At 40.7% G+C, this 18733-nt stretch overlaps 1 protein-coding gene across 1 annotated transcript in view; it reads right to left on the reverse strand.

Annotated features, from left to right (window-relative positions):
- LOC114647854 (leucine-rich repeat-containing G-protein coupled receptor 6) overlaps nucleotides 1–18082 on the reverse strand; it is a 440711-nt gene extending 422629 nt beyond the window's left edge. The window contains exon 1 of the mRNA XM_051924410.1: nucleotides 17541–18082. Within this exon, the coding sequence (XP_051780370.1) occupies nucleotides 17541–17737 (197 nt within the window). The 5' untranslated portion in view covers nucleotides 17738–18082. The remainder of the gene's footprint in view (nucleotides 1–17540) is intronic.
- Nucleotides 18083–18733: the final 651 nt, after the last annotated feature.

Below are 18733 nucleotides of genomic sequence, written 5' to 3' on the forward strand. Positions count from 1 at the left end.
GACATGCCCAAGAGGTCATTAAAGGCCTAGATCCAGGTTTTTATCCAGGACACTCGCAAGACAGACTCAGTCTCAGTCTTGCGAGACCCCCAATTAGAGCCTCCAACAACTCTGTGAAGAATCACAGCATCGTCAGCAAAATTAAGATCAGTGAATCTTCAGCAACAGATGCCCCACAGCTGCTGGACCCCACGACCCTGGCTTACACCCAGTCCATGCAAGGACTGAACAGAGTAGGAGTAAAAACACACCGCTGACGAACCCCAGAATCAACTGTGAAAAACGCACAGCACTCACAGTATTAGTGCACAGGCCGGCCATGACATCCAGCAACTTTGGAGGGATCCCGTGAAGTCTTAGGATGTCTCACAGGGCAGCTCGATCAACTGAGTCGAACGCTTTATGAAAATTGACAAAAACTGCAAAGAAACTCCTGTTTGCTCTCGATGAGATCCTTCTGTGCCAGGATACGGTTGACGGTAGACTTCCCCACACTTTATATTATCCTTACTGTGTGTTATCAGTCTCAGCAAGATGAAGATCATCACTTTGCAGTAACTGTTGCTGCCCAATATGGGTTATGAATGACTTTCTTCTGGTGAATTTAAATGTACAACATGCTCAAAATGTCATCACCCCAGCAGCATAGTTCATTTAAAAGAGAACATACTCTTTGTCAAATTCTGCATCCCAATGTGTTGGCAGCCGTGTACTGGTCATTTTAGTTGTCAATGTAACAGAACAGTGTGTATTCAAGGACTAAGGGTGTGTTGATTATTAAGTCAAGCCTTGAAAATAATTTGCACAAAATTTTTTTAAAAAGTACACAAAATTAGTTAAGCAATAGCTTAAAGGTAAAGATAATGTCATTTTCTAACATGCTTAATCCAGACCAGGGTCATGAGGGGTGCTGGAGTCTATCCCAGCTATCAGAGGGTGCAAGACAGGGACAAACCCTTGAGAGGGCACCTGTCTCACACACAGACACACACACATGAAACACACAATAGGGAAAATTTAGCATCACCAGTTCACCTAACCTTCCTGTTTTTAGCCTGTGGGAGTAAACCAGAGCATGCGGAGGAGACCCACGTTGAGGACATTCAAACTCCATGGAGGGAGGACCTGGAATGCAAACCCCGAGTTCCTTACTGCAAGGCAGCAACACTACCACTGCACCCAGCTAAAGAGAATGTGATGAAGAAAAATGATACGGCACCAGCTCAGCGCCTTTCGGTTCCACTAAGTAGGCCATGCAAATCATTTAGAAAATGAACATAACAGACTCATATCCATCTAAAAGTGAAGAATAGACAGAAAACAAGTTACTGCGTTTAACAACAATGAAATGGGTTATTGAGTGTAAATTGACAGGCAAAAATGTCAAATGTCTTTATTGCCTCGCAGTTAGGAGACCCGGGTTCGCTTCTCAGGTCCTCCCTGTGTGGAGTTTGCATGTTCTCCCCGTGTCTGCGTGGATTTCCTCCCACAGTCCAAAGACATGCAAGTTAGGTGCACTGGCGATTCTAAATTGTCCCTACTGTGTGCTTGGTGTGTGAGTATGTGTCCTGCGGTGGGCTGGCGCCCTGCCCGGGATTTGTTCCTGCCTTGCGTCCTGCATTGGCTTTGGGATTGGCTCCAGCAGACCCCCGTGACCCTGTAGTTAGGATATAGCGGGTTGGATAATGGATGGATGGATGAAAGCTGTCCTTCAAGAAAGGGTGCAGAAAGTGAAGGGCTCAAAATTATTTCTGAATCCATTGTAACTGAACCAAATTAAAAATAAATAAATCAAAGATTAAAAGACAGGACAACTAATAAGCAACTACCTGCCAGGTTCCTAAAAATGTATAGCCCAAGGGCAGCTTAAAAATGGTGAATTTTCCCAATAAAACAGCCCAATACCTGGGTCAAAGTGAAACTCTGAAAAGTAGGGGCCTTGAGAGAGAGGATTTGGTACCTACCATCAAAGTCTTGGGGGGGGGGGGCTCAGAATGGGTATAATGGCTATAAGCCTCTCATCATTCCAGTGGAGAGGGTGAACAGTTTTAAATAGCTGGGGGTTCACATCTCTGAGGACCTGACATGGTATGAACACATTCAAGTGTTGAGACCAAAAGGGCAAAGCAGAGACTCTGCTATCTCAGACAGCTTAGGACAGCGTTTCTCAACCTTTAAGTATTTGCGACCTGAGTTTTCATAACAGTTTTAATCGCGCCCCCCCTAATGTTTTTTTGAAAGGAGCCCACTAATATCAATTTGTTCTTTTTTAATTAATGATATATCATAGAATCATATTTTATTATACCTACTTAACTTTTATCGACATTTATCTAACTCAATATTTATTTTTCTCGTATCAGAATGTAGTTTAAGTTAATTCGTTTTGGTTTCAATGGTTTCAATAGATGTATTTTTCATATTTTCGATTCTTGTTTTCTTCTTTTCACATCTTCATGCCATAAACCCACAGTTTGAGAACCACTGGCTTAGGAAGTTTGGGGTCTCTTCAGGGATTCTAAAGACTTTCTACTCTGGCGCTGTGGAAAGTATCCTGACACAGAACATTACATCCTGGTTTGGAAACTGCTGTGTTCAGGACCATAAAACCCTACAGAGAGTTATCCGTGCGGCGGAACACTGCTGCAGGTCAGCTCTACCATCTCTGCAGGACATTTCCACCAGAAGATGCAGGACCAGAGCTCCCAGGATTATCAAAGACTCATCTCATCCCAGCTCTAGCCTGTTTCATCTGTTAAAATCAGGCAAAAGGGTTTGTAGCCAGGACAGAGAGTCTCAGAAGGAGTTTCTCTCCTCAAGCCACAAGACTGTTAAATCAGAACATGCCATCTCATCCATGACCCTCCACATACTTAGACTGGACTGTAATTGTACCACGCCATCTACCCTTACCTTGTTTTGGAAATTGGCCTGTCCTTCAGCACTATGCACCTGTCTAACATTGCTTTGGCACAATAATCACTGCACTATTGCACTTTAATGCTTTATTCTACTTTATTTCACTTAATTTTACTTTATTTAGTTATGTACTATTATATTGTTATCTGTCAATCTAGGACTTTTTGTTAACTCTTTTGGTTGAGGATGGATATCAAGGGCAGCTGTAAATGCTGATAAAACTCACCCTTACATTATAGGTAGACCCTCTTTCCTCGGAGGACGGTTAGACTCATTGACTTGATGGTGAAACCCTGCGTGTGTGTGAGTAGCGTAGAGTAAGCAACGTCTAGAATGGCATCGACATCGTGGGAGACAGCAAAGCAAATGCATGAAGCAAAATACTCTGTGCATATTATTTATTTCTTTATTTTTTGTGTATTATTGCTGAATCAGACTCTGACTTATCCAACTCCAATTTTGATACAAGTGATCTGGAGATCGAAAATGAAAGTCAGGTGCCCGCATCAGCTGGCCGGTTGCCAGCTGACTGTAGTGCTAGACACGCTCGTGCAGCTGATGCGCCAATAAAAACGTTTGCCCTGGGAGGACGACACAGACTGGCAACTGGACTTCACCAAACTACAGATTAGCAGCCCCTCGATTACTTCAAGCCGTCTTTTACCAGCTGCGGTGGGTTGGCACCCTGCCCGGGATGTGTTCCTGCCTTGTGCCCTGTGTTGGCTGGGATTGGCTCCAGTAGACCCCCGTGACCCTTTGTTCGGATTCAGCGGGTTGGAAAATGGATGGATGGATGGTCTTTTACCAGAATGTGCCTTTCAGCTTATGAGTGATGGGACAAACACATACGTAATAAATATGTGAATATGCTTACTGTAGGGGCTCCTGAAACATAAAACAGAGTGACATTTGTCATTAATAAGTATTTTATGTTGATTTATGTGTGAAACCATTGCTTTGTGTGCTTTTTAGAAAACAGATTTTTGGAAAAATATTCAGCTCTGGGACAAAAGGAAGAAAAAATAATTAGCCCTAAAAGAGTTAATCTAACTGATATTCTTCTAACTTTGCACAGTTTTGATAAGCGGATCAGGATGCATTTCACTGCGTGTTGTCCTGTATAACTATACATGTGACAAATAAAGAATCCATAACACAACAGGGGAGTTTACAATGGTTAAGAACATAGAAAAGTGCAGTTAGCAATGGAAGGGATGCCAAATGGATGACAAATATGATAGAAATGCAATAGGGGGGGGGGGGAATTGAAAAATATCCCAAAAGAAAAACTTGTTTTTAAAAACGTAGCTTAAAAAAACGCAATCCATGAAAGCCTGTTTTTTTTTTCTCCTGCAGATGATAATCAAAAATAGCCCCATTTGGCCAAGAAAACCACAGACCTGGCAATACTGAACAGAATGGCGGAGCTCGTCATCACAGTTGTTCTAATGTGTAAGATTTCCCTACCCTGTCTCTTCACAAGTAGGTCGTGTCTGTCATATCCGCAGTATGTGTCTCAATTTGTTTAGCATCTAAAGTGTATTTGATCATTATCTACTAAATCAAAATGATATAAGAAGTGCTGAAATATAATGACATGTATAGCTTACAGTGGCTATATTTGTAATACCTTAGATATCTTTTGTTGCATAATTACTTTTAGATCTGTCTGCCTGTCTACAAAGCATAATATTGACAAAACAGCAAGCGCCTCACCACTAACTTCCACAACACCGTTTCACTTCTGAATGAGCGTACAACACGGCGGAGACAAACTCCATGTCACTTGGTGGACTGTAGCTCTAGGCTTGCATCATGTTAAAGTAGGACAACTAATAATCTGTCATTTGCACAAACTGTGTTCACCGACATTAGCCATTGTTGAGGGGTTAGGGGACTCTTTCCTACCTAATCAAGGTTAGGTTAAGGGTCCGATTGTTTTCGTCCATGCCATTTTCATTTGTGTTATTATTTGAAATATTCTGTCGAATCCAAACTCTAAAGACAGAGTGAACGATGGTGGGTGCCCATTGACTTTTGTCAGTTTCAAGTTATTTCACAGATGATTGGGGGTCCTTCTTTTTTTCGTGGAGGGGGGGGTCCATGTCTATTGTTAATGTCAATGTCAATTTATTTATATAGCACATTTAAGACAACATAACAATGCTGTGGCCAAAGTGCTTTACAATAATAGAAGAAACAAAAACATACAATTAACATAAATAACATAAATAGAAATAAAAAAAAAATTAACATAAATAAAATTAATAAACAGAAGTAAGATTACATAATCACAATGAGGAAACCATCAGTATTACTGAAGGTCACAGAAAGCAAGTGAATAGAAATGAGTTTTTATTCTTGTTTTAAACAGTTCAATTGTAGACGACTCCTTTATGTAATGAGGTAAAAAGTTCCACAGGCAAGGAGCAGCAGCTGCACAAGCCCTGTCTGTCCCCCTTAGTTTTACACTTGGTGCGAGGGACAACAAGAGACAACTGACCAGAAGATCGAAGCACTCTGGATGGCTGGTGTAAAGCACACAATTCAGATAAATAGGCAGGAGCAAGCCCATGTAAAGATTTAAAAACTAGCAACAAGATTTTAAAATCATTTCAAAAACTGACAGGCAGCCAGTGTAAAGAAGCTAATATTGGAGAAACAGAATCAGACTTTCTTGCCCCAACCAGAAAGCGAGTGGCAGCATTCAGGACCAACTGTAACCTGCGTATCAGGGATTTGCTAATCCCAGAATACAGCGAATTGCAGTAATCAAGGCTAGAAAAGATAAAAGCATGAGTAGCTTTCTCAAGATCCCTAGAAGATAAAAAATGGCTTGATCTTACCTAATAGACGAAGCTGGAAAAAGCAACTCTTGACTACAGGATTATTCTGTTTCTCAAAAGAGAGGTTACTATCAAAGGTAACACCAAGATTGCAGACTTGAGGTTTGCAAAAGACAGAGAAAGAGCCGAGAAGTCCAAGACCAATTTGGGCTTTAGCTGAAGGACCCACTATAAGCACCTCCGTTTTATTTTGGTTCAGATCAAGAAAATTATTAGCCATCCGGGATCTTAGTTCAAAAAGACAGTTGTGCAGTTGATTCATTGCAGAGTTGCAGACAGGAATGTAAACATGAGTATCATCAGCATAGCAGTGAAAAGAAAGGTTAAATTTCCTAAAAATCGCTCCAATAGGGTGAAGGTATATAGAGAATAAAATAGGACCCAAAATGGATCCCTGAGGAACACCACATGTAAGAGGAACAGTAGACGAAAAAGAGGAATTTAAAGTCACTGAAAAGTGTCTACCAGTTAGATATGACCTGAACCAGTTAAGAGCAGCCCCTTTAAGCCCAACAAGATGTTCAAGCCGCAACAGCAATGTCTCATGGTCAATAGTGTCAAAGGCAGCAGACAGGTCAAGGAGTCAGTAGTAATAGAGATGTCATTGAATATTTTAAGGAGGGCCGTCTCAACACCATGATAAGGCCTAAAGTCAGATTGGTAGATCTCAAAACGAGACTCCAGACATGACAAAGGTTTGGGGCAGCCATCCATATAATATGTTCCTGGCTGCAAAAGTAAAGAATTGTAAGACCAGAGTATTTTACAAGACTGAGTCCAAAACAGAACTGAAAACCAGAGGAGGGTGAAAGAGGCTTTATAGGGAGTCTGGGGGAAGTGATGTCGACATTGGGGTCGTGACGTGCTCTGAGTTGAGGCACCGGTTACTGCCGAGATTTCCCGGGAAAGGTCTGCAGGAGACTTTGAAAAAGAGTCAGTGCACCCAGCAGCCCCCATGGTGGGCGTGTTAATAGTATTCTGTAAGCCCTTCAGCTGCCTTCTATTCGCATGTGTCTGACACTGTGCACATAAAGGTCATTTTGAGATGAAACCCCTTTCTTCCCTTGGCTGTCACCCCTCTCCATGTGCATCTCCATCACCTCTATACAGTAATTATGCAACCCCAGACAAGAAGCTATGTGTTCCTGTAATATGCAACAAGCAGCTACACTCTTCAAGTTTAATTACAGGCGGCACGGAGTGTTATGCAAGTCTTTTGAATTATTTCTAACTTCAAAGTGCTACACTGTTGAGCGATTGCTAAATTATTATTTTAAGTTCCTAGTACTATAAAAAAAAACAAAACTAATACATATAGGCAGAAAACAGAATGACTCGACTGGATTCATCAGGCCACATGCGCTTTGAGGTTCAGAGCCAGTCTCTCCATTGCATTCAGTCCCCCCGAGGAAACTTGAAATCTAAGACCCTCAGCAGCAGATACGCTTAGGAAATTCAGACCTTGTAAGGCTCTCTGGGACTGCCGAAGGCTACAAAATGTCACATTGATCGACTGAGTTGCCATTGCTTATGCGTGTTTTGTCCCAGCTTTATGAAGAGACTGCCCTCTGCCTGTGGGAGGCGGTAAAGACTTAAGATCTCCCAGCTTGTAGATTTGTATATTTTAGCCATTCTGATTCAAATGGCACGCAGTTTTAATTAAAAGTGGAGACGTTTTACAATCAAATTCTCCTTTTTTTCTGCCCAAACAAGAAAAAAAATGAACTTTAAAATCATTTCATTTTAGCAAAGCTATTTCTGAACGTTTATTTTCTCACCCTCAGCCCTCACGTAGCCACGAGCTTGTCCTTAAATGCATGTATAATAGATGAAGTACTCCCAAAATCATTTTGAAAAAATCCCTGTTGATAAAAGAACTAAAAGGTATCACTTGTCATAACCAATGGCAATATGTCAATGCCTGAGGCCAGGAAATAATAATCAAGAAAAAAGAAAAAAAGAAAGAAACAGCTTCTAATTTCAAGGATTGTCATACATCACAAATTTGTCAGGAGGCCCACATTTGATTTCTTTCACAAAGTCCCTTTTCTTATGTGTAAGACGCCTTTGATCATTTCTCTAATTCCCATTTTTATTAAATGTCTTTACTTGAACAGCCTAATTTAGTTCAGATCAATCTACCAACAAAACAGGACTGTTTATATCAAGTTACAATGTGAGATGATTAAAATTTGAAATGATTTCTTACATTAACTAATAGTTTACCAGATATGAACATTAATTTCCTTATTTACAGTATGAAGAACTTGTGTGCCAGGATGACATAGAAAGGGCAAGTCTTGTGAGTTTAAATTCCTTCTGTATATCGTGTGTGTTTGTATGTGGCACATACACAGCATGATGATATGTGTACACAAATTATGATTGTTGTTTCCACTAGGGGGCATCGCTGAGCACCAAACCCCAGACACGATTACTTCAACTGCTGTCCCAGGTTTAAGCGACTCCTTATTTAACAAATTACTCTTAAACAGGTTTTCTTTGTCTTTTCTGACTTCATCCACTTGTCCACCTCCTCTCCAGACTCAGGAATATTTCTATTGCTCAAACTCTGCCTCCAGAAAGCACTTCAAATCGGAAAGATCGGGAACCCTCCCAAGAGAGGGGACTCACTTCCCAATGACTCCCCTTGTCTGTACCCGACAGGGCAGCACTATAGAACTGCAGATGTCTGTGGGTATCCAAACAGGGGGTTCGCCAGAAGTCATGCAGCCCTCCAGTGTAAGGGGTGGCAACATCAGCATATGATGTAACCTCCCTATGCCTTAACCACCTGGACGGGATACCACTACAATGTCCCTTCATTATATTGGCCTTCCAACTGTGTAAGGAACTCCCCTTCTTCCCTGCCAGGACACCAGTCCAGCTGTGTCTTCCAGTCACCTGGCCAGTAACATCCCCTGTGTCAGCCTCCCTTCCAAGTACTGGAACATGGTCCACCTCCATTGAGGAGCCCGTCCATCCATTACATGGTGCTCAGTTCTTACATACTGTACAACATATGCAACAGGAGTGCACTTATGCCCAAATTGTATAAACGTAAATACAGGGTGAGTCAAAATTCTGTTAACACTAATATATTATGTTATCTCGACCACACCTTTCCAGGTCGATGGATAGGTCATGGTTGACCATTGCCATGGTCTCCACACTCCCCTGATTTGGTTATGGGGTCTGATGAAGGAGTGCATGTATAGCAGGAAAATTTGTGATATCAATGACCGGAAGGACAGAATACGGACTGTGGTATGATCGATTCCCCGCGAAATATGTGTCCGGGCTTTAAACGGTACTGTTGCTCGTTGGTTTTTGTGTGTTGAACATGATGGCGAACAGGTTGAGACATTCCTGTAAATCATCTTGCACCTATGAAATATGTTTTGTGAATAAATTGTTTCTGCCATTCAAATGTTAACATACTGTAATTTGGACTCACAGCTGTATATACACTGTAAATATAAATGATTGTGTGTGTACCTGTGTATGTGTGTGTCCATCTAGTTAGGTTTGGAAGAAAATTTTCAAAATAAGCAAAACATAATAAATATAAAAATACCAAAATAGGGTGTAAAAATAAAAAAAATGGGTCTTATCTGCCAATTCTTTTATCCGATGTTATATACTATGGTGGCAGCAGCAGCGTGGCAGCGACTTTCTTGCAATCTTCTTGGTTCTCATGAATGAGGTTTATAGCTGTAATGCTAATGGTTGAAAACGATAAATCAACACAAACTTTGGGAATCCAAAGACCCGACACAACTTGGCTAGAGTCACTAAACCAGGCCGATGTATTAGCCACCACCACTGCATTTTCCCAGCAAACCACTTTGACTATAGGAGTGGTCAGTTCGACCAACAACGATGAAAGGAAGCAACGAAAATGGCTGTCTCTATCTGAAGAGGTATGGACCACCACGAGTGAAAGGGGTCAATGTTGTGTATTCAGCCAGTACAAACAGCACGTAGTCTCCTTTACCAAAATCCTTTTTTTAATGACCAACTCCAACTCAACCCAACGATCCTCTTCCCTCTTCTTCTCCTCTCCTCCATGCAAATCTCCCATCTACTGAACACAGCAGGAACACCACAATCAGGACAATCAGGACCAAATAGACAACACGTGTAATCAAATAAAAAACACGAGGTCTACATTGATTACTTTGATTTCAACCCATATTAGATGTTTAGAACAGCTAGTGTATATATACATGTGATATATAAACGTGTTTACATCACAGAAATGTGTGTGGAATGCGTACTAGAATATACACCAATCAGCCACCTCATATTGTGTAGGTCCCCTCGTGCGGCCAAAACAGCTCTGACCGATCAAGGCATGGACTCCACAAGATCTCTAAAGGTGTTCAGTGGTATCTGGCACCAAAACGTTAGCAGCAGATACTTTCAGTCCTGTAAGTTGCAAGGTGAGGCCTCCTTGGATTGAATTTGTTTTTCCAGCAGATCTCACAGATGTTCAATAGGATTGAGATCTGGAGAACTTGGAGGCCAAGTCAGCACCTTGAACTCTTTGTCATGCTCCTCAAATCATTCCTAAATAATATTAGTAGTGTGGAAGGGGTCATTATTCTGCTGAAAGAGACCGCTGTCATTAGGGAATACTGTTGTACATGGTCTGCATGATCTTTAGGAAGGTGGTAAATATCAAAGTCCTGTAAGTTGTGAGGTTAGGCCTCCTTGGATCATTTTGCTTCTCCAGCACAATACACACGTGCCATCGGGAAGGTTCATATCTTTAGGTAGGTGGTAGGTCAAAATAACATCCACATGAATGCCAGGACCCACTAGAACATTGCCCAAAACATCGCACTGCCTCCTCCTGTTTGCCTTCTTCCCATAGTGCAACTTTCTGCCATCTCTTTCCCAGGAAGATGATGAACCCAACCATCATGTAAAGGAATGTAAAAGAAAATGTGATCCATCAGACCAGACTACCTTCTTCCACTGCTCCATGGTCTAATTCTGACTTTCACATGCTCATTGTAGGTGCTTTCAGTGGTGGAAAGGGCTCAGCATGGGCACTCTGACCAGTCTGTTGCTATGCAACCTCATACGCTTCAAACCGTGCTGCAGTGTGTTCTGACACCTTTCTCTCATGGTTACAGTGGCTCTTCTGTGGGATCGGACCAGCCAAGCTAGCCTTCACTCCCCACGTGTATCAGTGAGCCTTGGGCGCCCATGATCCTATCGCTGGTTCACCGGTTGTCCTTCCTTGGACCACTTTTGGTACACAGACATATCAACCAAAGTCATTCTGCCCTTGTTTTATTTTTCAGCACGACATTTACTTGATCTGATGTCCCCACATCATACCAACATATGCAGTAATCTGTGTTCCATTCTCAGACATATTCCTCATAAATGTGTTATATAAGGGTGGTACAGTAGAGCTGCTGCCTCACAGTAAGTAGGCCGGGGTTCAGATCCCAGGTCCTCCAAGTGTGGAGTCTGCATGTTCTCCTGGTGTCCGCGTGGGTTTCCATCCACAGACCAAAGTTATGCAAGTCAGGTGTATTGGTGATGCTAAATGGACCCCTGACATGGGTGTGCGTGTGTGTGTTTGCACTATGATGGACTGGCGCCTTGTCCAGGGTTTATTCCTGCCTTGCGTCCAATGCTTGAAGAGTAATAATAATAATAATACATTTTATTTATATAGCGCCTTTCCCATGCTCAAGGCACTTACAGAATAAATAAAGAACGGCAGAATATACAGTATATAGCATTGTACAAACCAGATAAATAAACAAAGAAGATTAAGACAGTAAATTCTGAAAAAAAAAAAAAAAAACAGACAACATAATTGATGGTCTCGCACACACATACAGGTTACATGAGCATCTTGACAGAGAAGTAAACTGAGAGAAAGGTAATAAAGTCAAGTAGAGCTAAAAGCCTTCCTGAACAGATGAGTTTTGAGTTGTTTTTTAAAAGAATTCATGGAGTCAGCTGACCTGATTAATTTTGGTAGGTCATTCCAGAGTCTGGGCGCTATACAGCTGAAGGCCCTGCTGTCACCCATGAAGTGTAGATTAGTGACGGGCACAACAAGATTACCAGAATCAGAGGACCTTAGTGGGCGGGCAGGCACATAGTGATGGAGGAGGTCACTGATGTAGTTTGGTGCGAGGTTATTTAAAGCTTTGTAGGTTATTAGTAGGATTTTATATTCGATTCTGTAGGACACAGGGAGCCAGTGAAGGCGGAGCAGGATGGGTGTGATGTGCTCGCTGCTGCTGGCTCGAGTAAGGACTCTTGCAGCTGAGTTTTGAATAAGCTGGAGCTGTGATATAAGATTAGAAGGGGCACCTGCCAGTAGGGAATTACAATAATCGATGCGGGATGTGATAAAAGCATGGACAAGTTTCTCAGCATTAGAGAAGGAGAGAAAGGAGCGAACACGGGATATGTTACGGAGGTGAAAGTAAGAAAGTTTCTTAATGTGATTTATGTGGGCGGAATAAGTGAGGGAGGAGTCAAAAATGACACCAAGATTTTTTACAGTAGAGGCAGGTCTGATGAGATCACTGCCAAGATGGACTGGGAAGGAGCTCATTTTATTAAGTTGCATTTTAGTCCCAATTTGCAGGAGTTCAGTTTTATTGCAATTTAATTTTAAAGAGTTCTGCTCCATCCAGGTTTTAATTTCACTAAGGCAGGTTGTGAGCTGAGAAAGCTCTGATGAAGTTCCACTTTTAACATTGAAGTAGAGCTGAGTATCATCTGCATAAAAATGATAACCCAATCCATAACTACGGATAATATGGCCAAGGGGAAGCATATAAATACAGAAAAGCAGAGGACCGAGGACAGAGCCCTGAGGGACTCCTTGTGTGACTGGCGCTGAGCTGGATCTGCTGTTGCCAAGACTAACAAACTCTTGCCTATCAGTCAGATAGGACTTGAACCACTGGAGGGCAGTGCCAGAGATACCCAGCATGTTCTCCATTCTGAACAGTAGGATGTCATGTCTGACAGTGTCAAATGCTGCACTGAGGTCTAACAGAATTAATATGCTGGTTTGTCCAGAGTCTGCTGCCATAAGCAAATCATTGGTTAGAGTGAAGCTCCATCTTCCCGGTTCAGGATAAAGTGAGTTTAGAAATTGAAATGCTATATACAACACAATGGAATACAAATATAGAGAACAAAAGAATTACCATCTGACCCGAAGAATGATATTTTGAAGTGTTTAAATGTAAATTTTGACTGGGAAGTGGGATAAGTCAACTGCCGAATTTTACTTGATGCTTTTATTAATGCTGTGGTGCATTTTGTTGTGAATGGAAGGGTGGTGCAGCGGTAGCACTTGCTGCTGCCTCCCAGTAAGGAGACCAGGGTTCATGTCCTATGTCGTCCCTGTGTGGAGTTTGTATGTTCTCTTCGTGTCAGCATGGATTTCCTTCGGGTGCTCCGGCTTCCTCCCAAAGACAATGCAGGTTAGGTGACTTGCCAATCCTAACTTGGTTGGGCTGTGTGTTTGCCCCTCGATGGACTGGCGCCCTCTCCAGGGTTTGTTCGTGCTCCGTGCTATCTGGGATAGGCTCCTGTGATCCCCTGTTCAAGACTAAGCAGGTTAGAAAAGGACTGACGGACATTTTATTGTATTGTATTAAGGTGATATGGCTAACCTCTGCGCATCTACAGACTCTTTCTGCTTATATAGTTTCACTATTTTTATTCTTTGATTTTCAAGTTGACCCCCCGTCTAGAGTGATCATTACAGAGTATTGCACCAAGGGTAAGAGATTTTCCCATACTCAGAGCTCCACTGGCTTCAGGTGCAACTGTCCCCCCAGCACTGAGCACCTGCACAAAGTGAAATTAGGGTTAGGCTTAGGGCCGACTACATTTTTTCTTACAGCCTAAACCGAGCGATGTCTTTGTCTGCCAAAGCTCGGCTCCCAGTTCTGTTTCATGCCAGTGGCACTAGCTCAGTAAACCTGATATATTTACTCCAGTGCGACTATCATCTAAATCTGTCATTACTGCTGTAGGTTTCTTGACGAGGAGCTGACTTGTTAGCTCATGTAAGACGCCAGGTGACAAACAGATCCAAAACTCTGCTCCCTGTGTAGCTCTGCCAGAATACTTGGTAGTCTGATTTGTTGCAGCATCCTAATTCATTTAGGGCTGATTTGAAGTATTTTGTGGTTTTCTTTTTTCAAAACAATCCTCCTATTAAGACTTAAGTTAAAGGAAAGCACAATGCAGGATGCATATACAAATTACCACTTGCCCTAAGGATCTGGAACTGGGCGAATGAAAGTTAATTATAAAACATGAATAATTGTACAAAGCCTGACAGAAACCGAGAAAAGAAATGGCCATCTTCTTGCCAGATAATTATGCTACAAGTGTTGTTTTCCCGCAATAGTAGCAAACAAAATTATATGTTTTTAGTTTGCCATTTCTCTAATCAGAATTTAAACATTTGCCAAAATAAGCTGAGGCTGATCAATCTTCCTTTCATTGTGGACCTCAAAACACTTGTGGTTAACTTAAGAGAGCATGTCGAGAACGTTAAAATAATCTAAAATCCTTACTGGAATTTACAATAAGAAATGAAAAACTGGTTTGTCCATGTAGGATATTTCTTCTGCCCATTAGTAGAGCCCCACTCATCTCTGAAGGACAATTAACTTGAATTTTGCATCACCGTTGAACTGGAAACCAAGCCCAGATGAAAAGAGGCATTTAGTAGAGTTGCAGCTAAAATTAAGCCAGTGGCTTCCTACTTTCCTTCACAAGAGGAGAGAGAGAGAGAGAGAGAGAGAGAGAGAGAGAGAGAGAGAGAGAGAGAAAGAGCAAGAGAGAGAGAGAGAGAGAAAGGGAGATAAAGAATAGAGAGAGAAGAGCAAGAGAGAGAGAGAATAGAGAGAGAGAAAGAAGACAGAGAGGGGGAGAGAGAGAGAAGAGCGAGAGAGAGAGAGAGAGAGAAATGTTTCTCTAACAAAAGCTTATAAGAGGAGTGCGGTTAAACCATCAATAGCAATTAACCAAACCCAAAACATCAGTTCAAGCCAACACTTGTACTCTTGGTGTTAAACCAGGGCTTACTCTTCAATGGCACTTTTTAAAATCAAATGTCTGAATGACTAAGACTGACATAGAGTTACCAATTGTTATATAGTGCCTTAGGAGAAAAAAAAAACAAACAATATCAGAATCACGTTGCTGGCAAATAACTAGGATCACTTAAAGAATCAAACGGAAACTGCACATTCCTGTTTTACACTCAACAGCCTTCAAAGAAGAACTTATATCAATTCATGGGAGCTTTGATCACACCTTCTCCAAAAAACAACATCAGTACATCTTTCAAAGTTCATTCTATACAGCATCTTACATGATTGGAACTAATTAAAAGTACTACTTCAAACAAAACAATAAAGAATAAACCAAAAGCAAAAGTAAAACCATAAAAGTATAACAAATTAGCACAGTGCAGACAACATATATATTGCAGGTATGATATAAAACAAACAAGGGAATAATAAAAATCAAGTGTACCCATCTATCTATCTATCTATCTATCTATCTATCTATCTATCTATCTATCTATCTATCTATCTATCTATCTATCTATCTATCTATCATATAGTGCATTTCATATCTATCTATCTATCTATCTATCTATCTATCTATCTATCTATCTATCTATCTATCTATCTATCTATCTATCTATCATATAGTGCATTTCATATCTATCTATCTAACTATCTACAGTATTATGTAGTCATACATCTATTACAGTGGTTCTCAAATTTGTTCGTTCTTTAAATTGGACTCCTATCATAGTTAAGCAATCTGTTATTTCTAGTTTCTATGTTTTATATCAATCCAGAAATTAAAAACTGGTTATTGTAAATGTTTACTAAATGAAGTGTCAGATGGGTCTTACTTCTTTCTTTCCACTTTTTAAACATTTTGCTCTTTATAATGTTCTATTTTTTATGAATAAGCATACAAGTGTGTGACACTCCAATAACTGTCATGTAGCCTCCAGTATCATTTGCCTTGGTGCCTGCTCTGCTTGTCATTAATTGTCAACATTTGGATACAATTAAGCAAGCATATTATGCACAATAATTGAATTAAAAGAAAAGGACAAAACAAAGTTCATCATTTAAAGACGTGGCGAAAATACATGTATTTCTTCCCTTTTTAGAACTATAAATGTCACAGTGCTGCACTTTTCTGAATTCAGAACAAGAGAAAAAATAAAAAGGACAGCTGATTAAAAAATGAGATCAATTAAAGTTAAATGAATCAATGATTGTGGATTTGGTAAAAACAAAAAAATGTAGCCATAGGGGCAGACAGGACTACACCTGAGAACCACTGATCTGTTATATAGTGCCTCTTCTATCTATCTATCTATCTATCTATCTATCTATCTATCTATCTATCTATCTATCTATTATATAAAATCTTTCATATTGATCTGTTTGTTTCTGCGCATATACAAAATTAAAATTAAAAAAAATTAAATTTAAATTAAAAATTAAAAAATTAAAGTTAAAATTATACAAAGTTATTGTCTGTCTGTATACCTGCATTGTTGTCACTCTTTAATTTAATATTGTTCTTTGTCAGTATGCTGCTGCTGGAGTATGTGAATTTCCCCTTGGGATTAATAAAGTATCTATCTATCTATCTATCTATCTATCTATCTATCTATCTATCTATCTATCTATCTATCTATCTACAGTATGCATATATAAAACATATTTGATGTAGAAATTATTTATTATGATATAAAAAAATGTGATTGAAAGCACACATTTATGTTATACATGCACAAGTATGTGTGCATATTCAATGTGTATTATATAGATATGCTATATATTAGCTAATAACAGTATAAAGAAGTAAGATTATATACACTCAGTTATAATTTAAAATGTGCAAATTTGTCTATTGTGTATAGTAAATGCGTATTTCTGGGGCAAACTATCTGTAATTCTGACATCCAAACGTCTTTACACACACAGTTCTCCTATATTTGGTTATATATTATATATGTGATATTATTGTACCTACGCATATATGCATATTGCCGTGCAAATACACTCTTATAATAGCATATACAGTAAACATATAGTGATATATATATATATAAATATATATACTCTCTGTACGCTATAGACAGGTATTCCCACACAATTAAGAATACATACAATTCACACTCAAATATCTACATATTTATGTTTACAAAGTTCCATTCAAATGCACAAGAATACTACTAAGCTGGTTTCTGCTAAGGTACTGTGGCAATTTCATTGCTTCCATATTTTCTGTTTACTTTGAAAATGGATGCATAGTTAAAGCAACTTTGTGCCCACCATGGGCATCAAGCAACACAAATGTCATAAAGCATTCAGAGCGGAGCGCACTCACTTTTTTCTCATTAGCTTTAAGATGGGATCCTGTTGCACCCCACTGAAGCCTGCATGTCAAATCCGACTTCTCTTCTCGGACTCATAGTAAGCCAAGTGTACTTTTTCAAATGTGTAAGTAAATTTCTGCAGCTTATTTTTTTTTTTTTTTACAAACACACCGTTCTGGTTATTTTGGTTCTGCTTACATTTACTAATGAGGTCAAAAGAAGGCTTGCAGAGGTCAGGGTGCAGCCGAATCCCATTCTTGGTGATTTGCCTAAATGATGCTCCTGCACTTCAGTCCACTAAAACCCATCACCTTTGGAGCTGTCGAATAAATAATCGTACTTACAGGTAGGAGGTCAAGAGGTTAAGCCTGGCCGGCACTGCAGACAGCCCCAGCTCCGAACAATCCACCATAGAGAGGATGCCATCCTCTTCACACTGGCACCTAGCAGGACAAACTGTGGGCACAGTGGGTGCCTGCTCTGGCTGCCCAGAATCCAAAGCAGCATGGGTAAGATGGACCATCAAGAAAAGCACCAGCATGTTGCCCCCTCTCTGTCTCTCTGTCTTTCTCTTGCTCTCTTTCTCAAACTCAGCAAAGGTTGGATTCAAGTTTAGCTGAGTGTCAGAGTCTTTTTGTGGAAAGTTGATTTTATTGTATTTATTATTATATATATATATATTTTTTTTTTTTTTCTGTCTTGCTCTGCCTCGCTCTTTCTGGCTCTCTCTTTTCTCAGATGGGAGATCCCATGAGTCGAGCTGAAGGATCTGTGTCCTTATTTAAGCCAGCCTTCTCCTTGCCTCGCTCCCTCACCCTCACTCTGGGTCTCTTTTTCCCACTCAGAGACATTTACCTATTGAAGTGGAAGCCCGAGAGCACTGGAGGCTGTCTCTTTCATTGGATGTGCTTGCCTGGGCTGGGCGTCTGACATCATACACTGAAGGGAGGAGGGCCGCTTGGGGGGGGGGGGGGGGGGGGGGTTTGTTTGAGAGTAAGAGAGAGAGAGAGAGAGAGTGAGAGAAGTGAGCACTCTTTTAACGTGCTCTTCAGGGACCAGGAGTTATGTGACAGCCGTTTCCTTCAGACACGACAGTTTCCTTCAACAACAGTGGGCAGCAGCTCATGGCAGCCAGCTGCAGGCTTACTGATTAAGGAGGGCAGCCACTGAGTTCATGCCGTCCAACAGGGACACCAGCTGTACATTTGGCATTTTAGAAAAGAAATGTAAGATTTTTATAGTTGATCATAAATACTTCATGTAATAAGAAAAAGAAATGGCAAGACTACTTCAGTATATCAGTGAGGGCTTTACAAATAATGCATATCGCTCTCTGAGATAGACAATATGCTGCACAAGTATGTTCAAGCTGTCGAGTTATTCTCCAATACACTTAATCCTAATCAGGGTTATTGGGGGGTCGGGGGAGCTTATAACAACTAGCATCAAACACAAGGCAGGAATAAACTCTGGACGGGACAAACACATGCACAGCCACACAGCCACACCAGGGCAAAATTAGTGTCACCAATTCAGC

Source organism: Erpetoichthys calabaricus, chromosome 3, assembly GCF_900747795.2.
Source record: "Erpetoichthys calabaricus chromosome 3, fErpCal1.3, whole genome shotgun sequence".
Classification (NCBI taxonomy): Eukaryota; Metazoa; Chordata; class Cladistia; order Polypteriformes; family Polypteridae; genus Erpetoichthys; species Erpetoichthys calabaricus.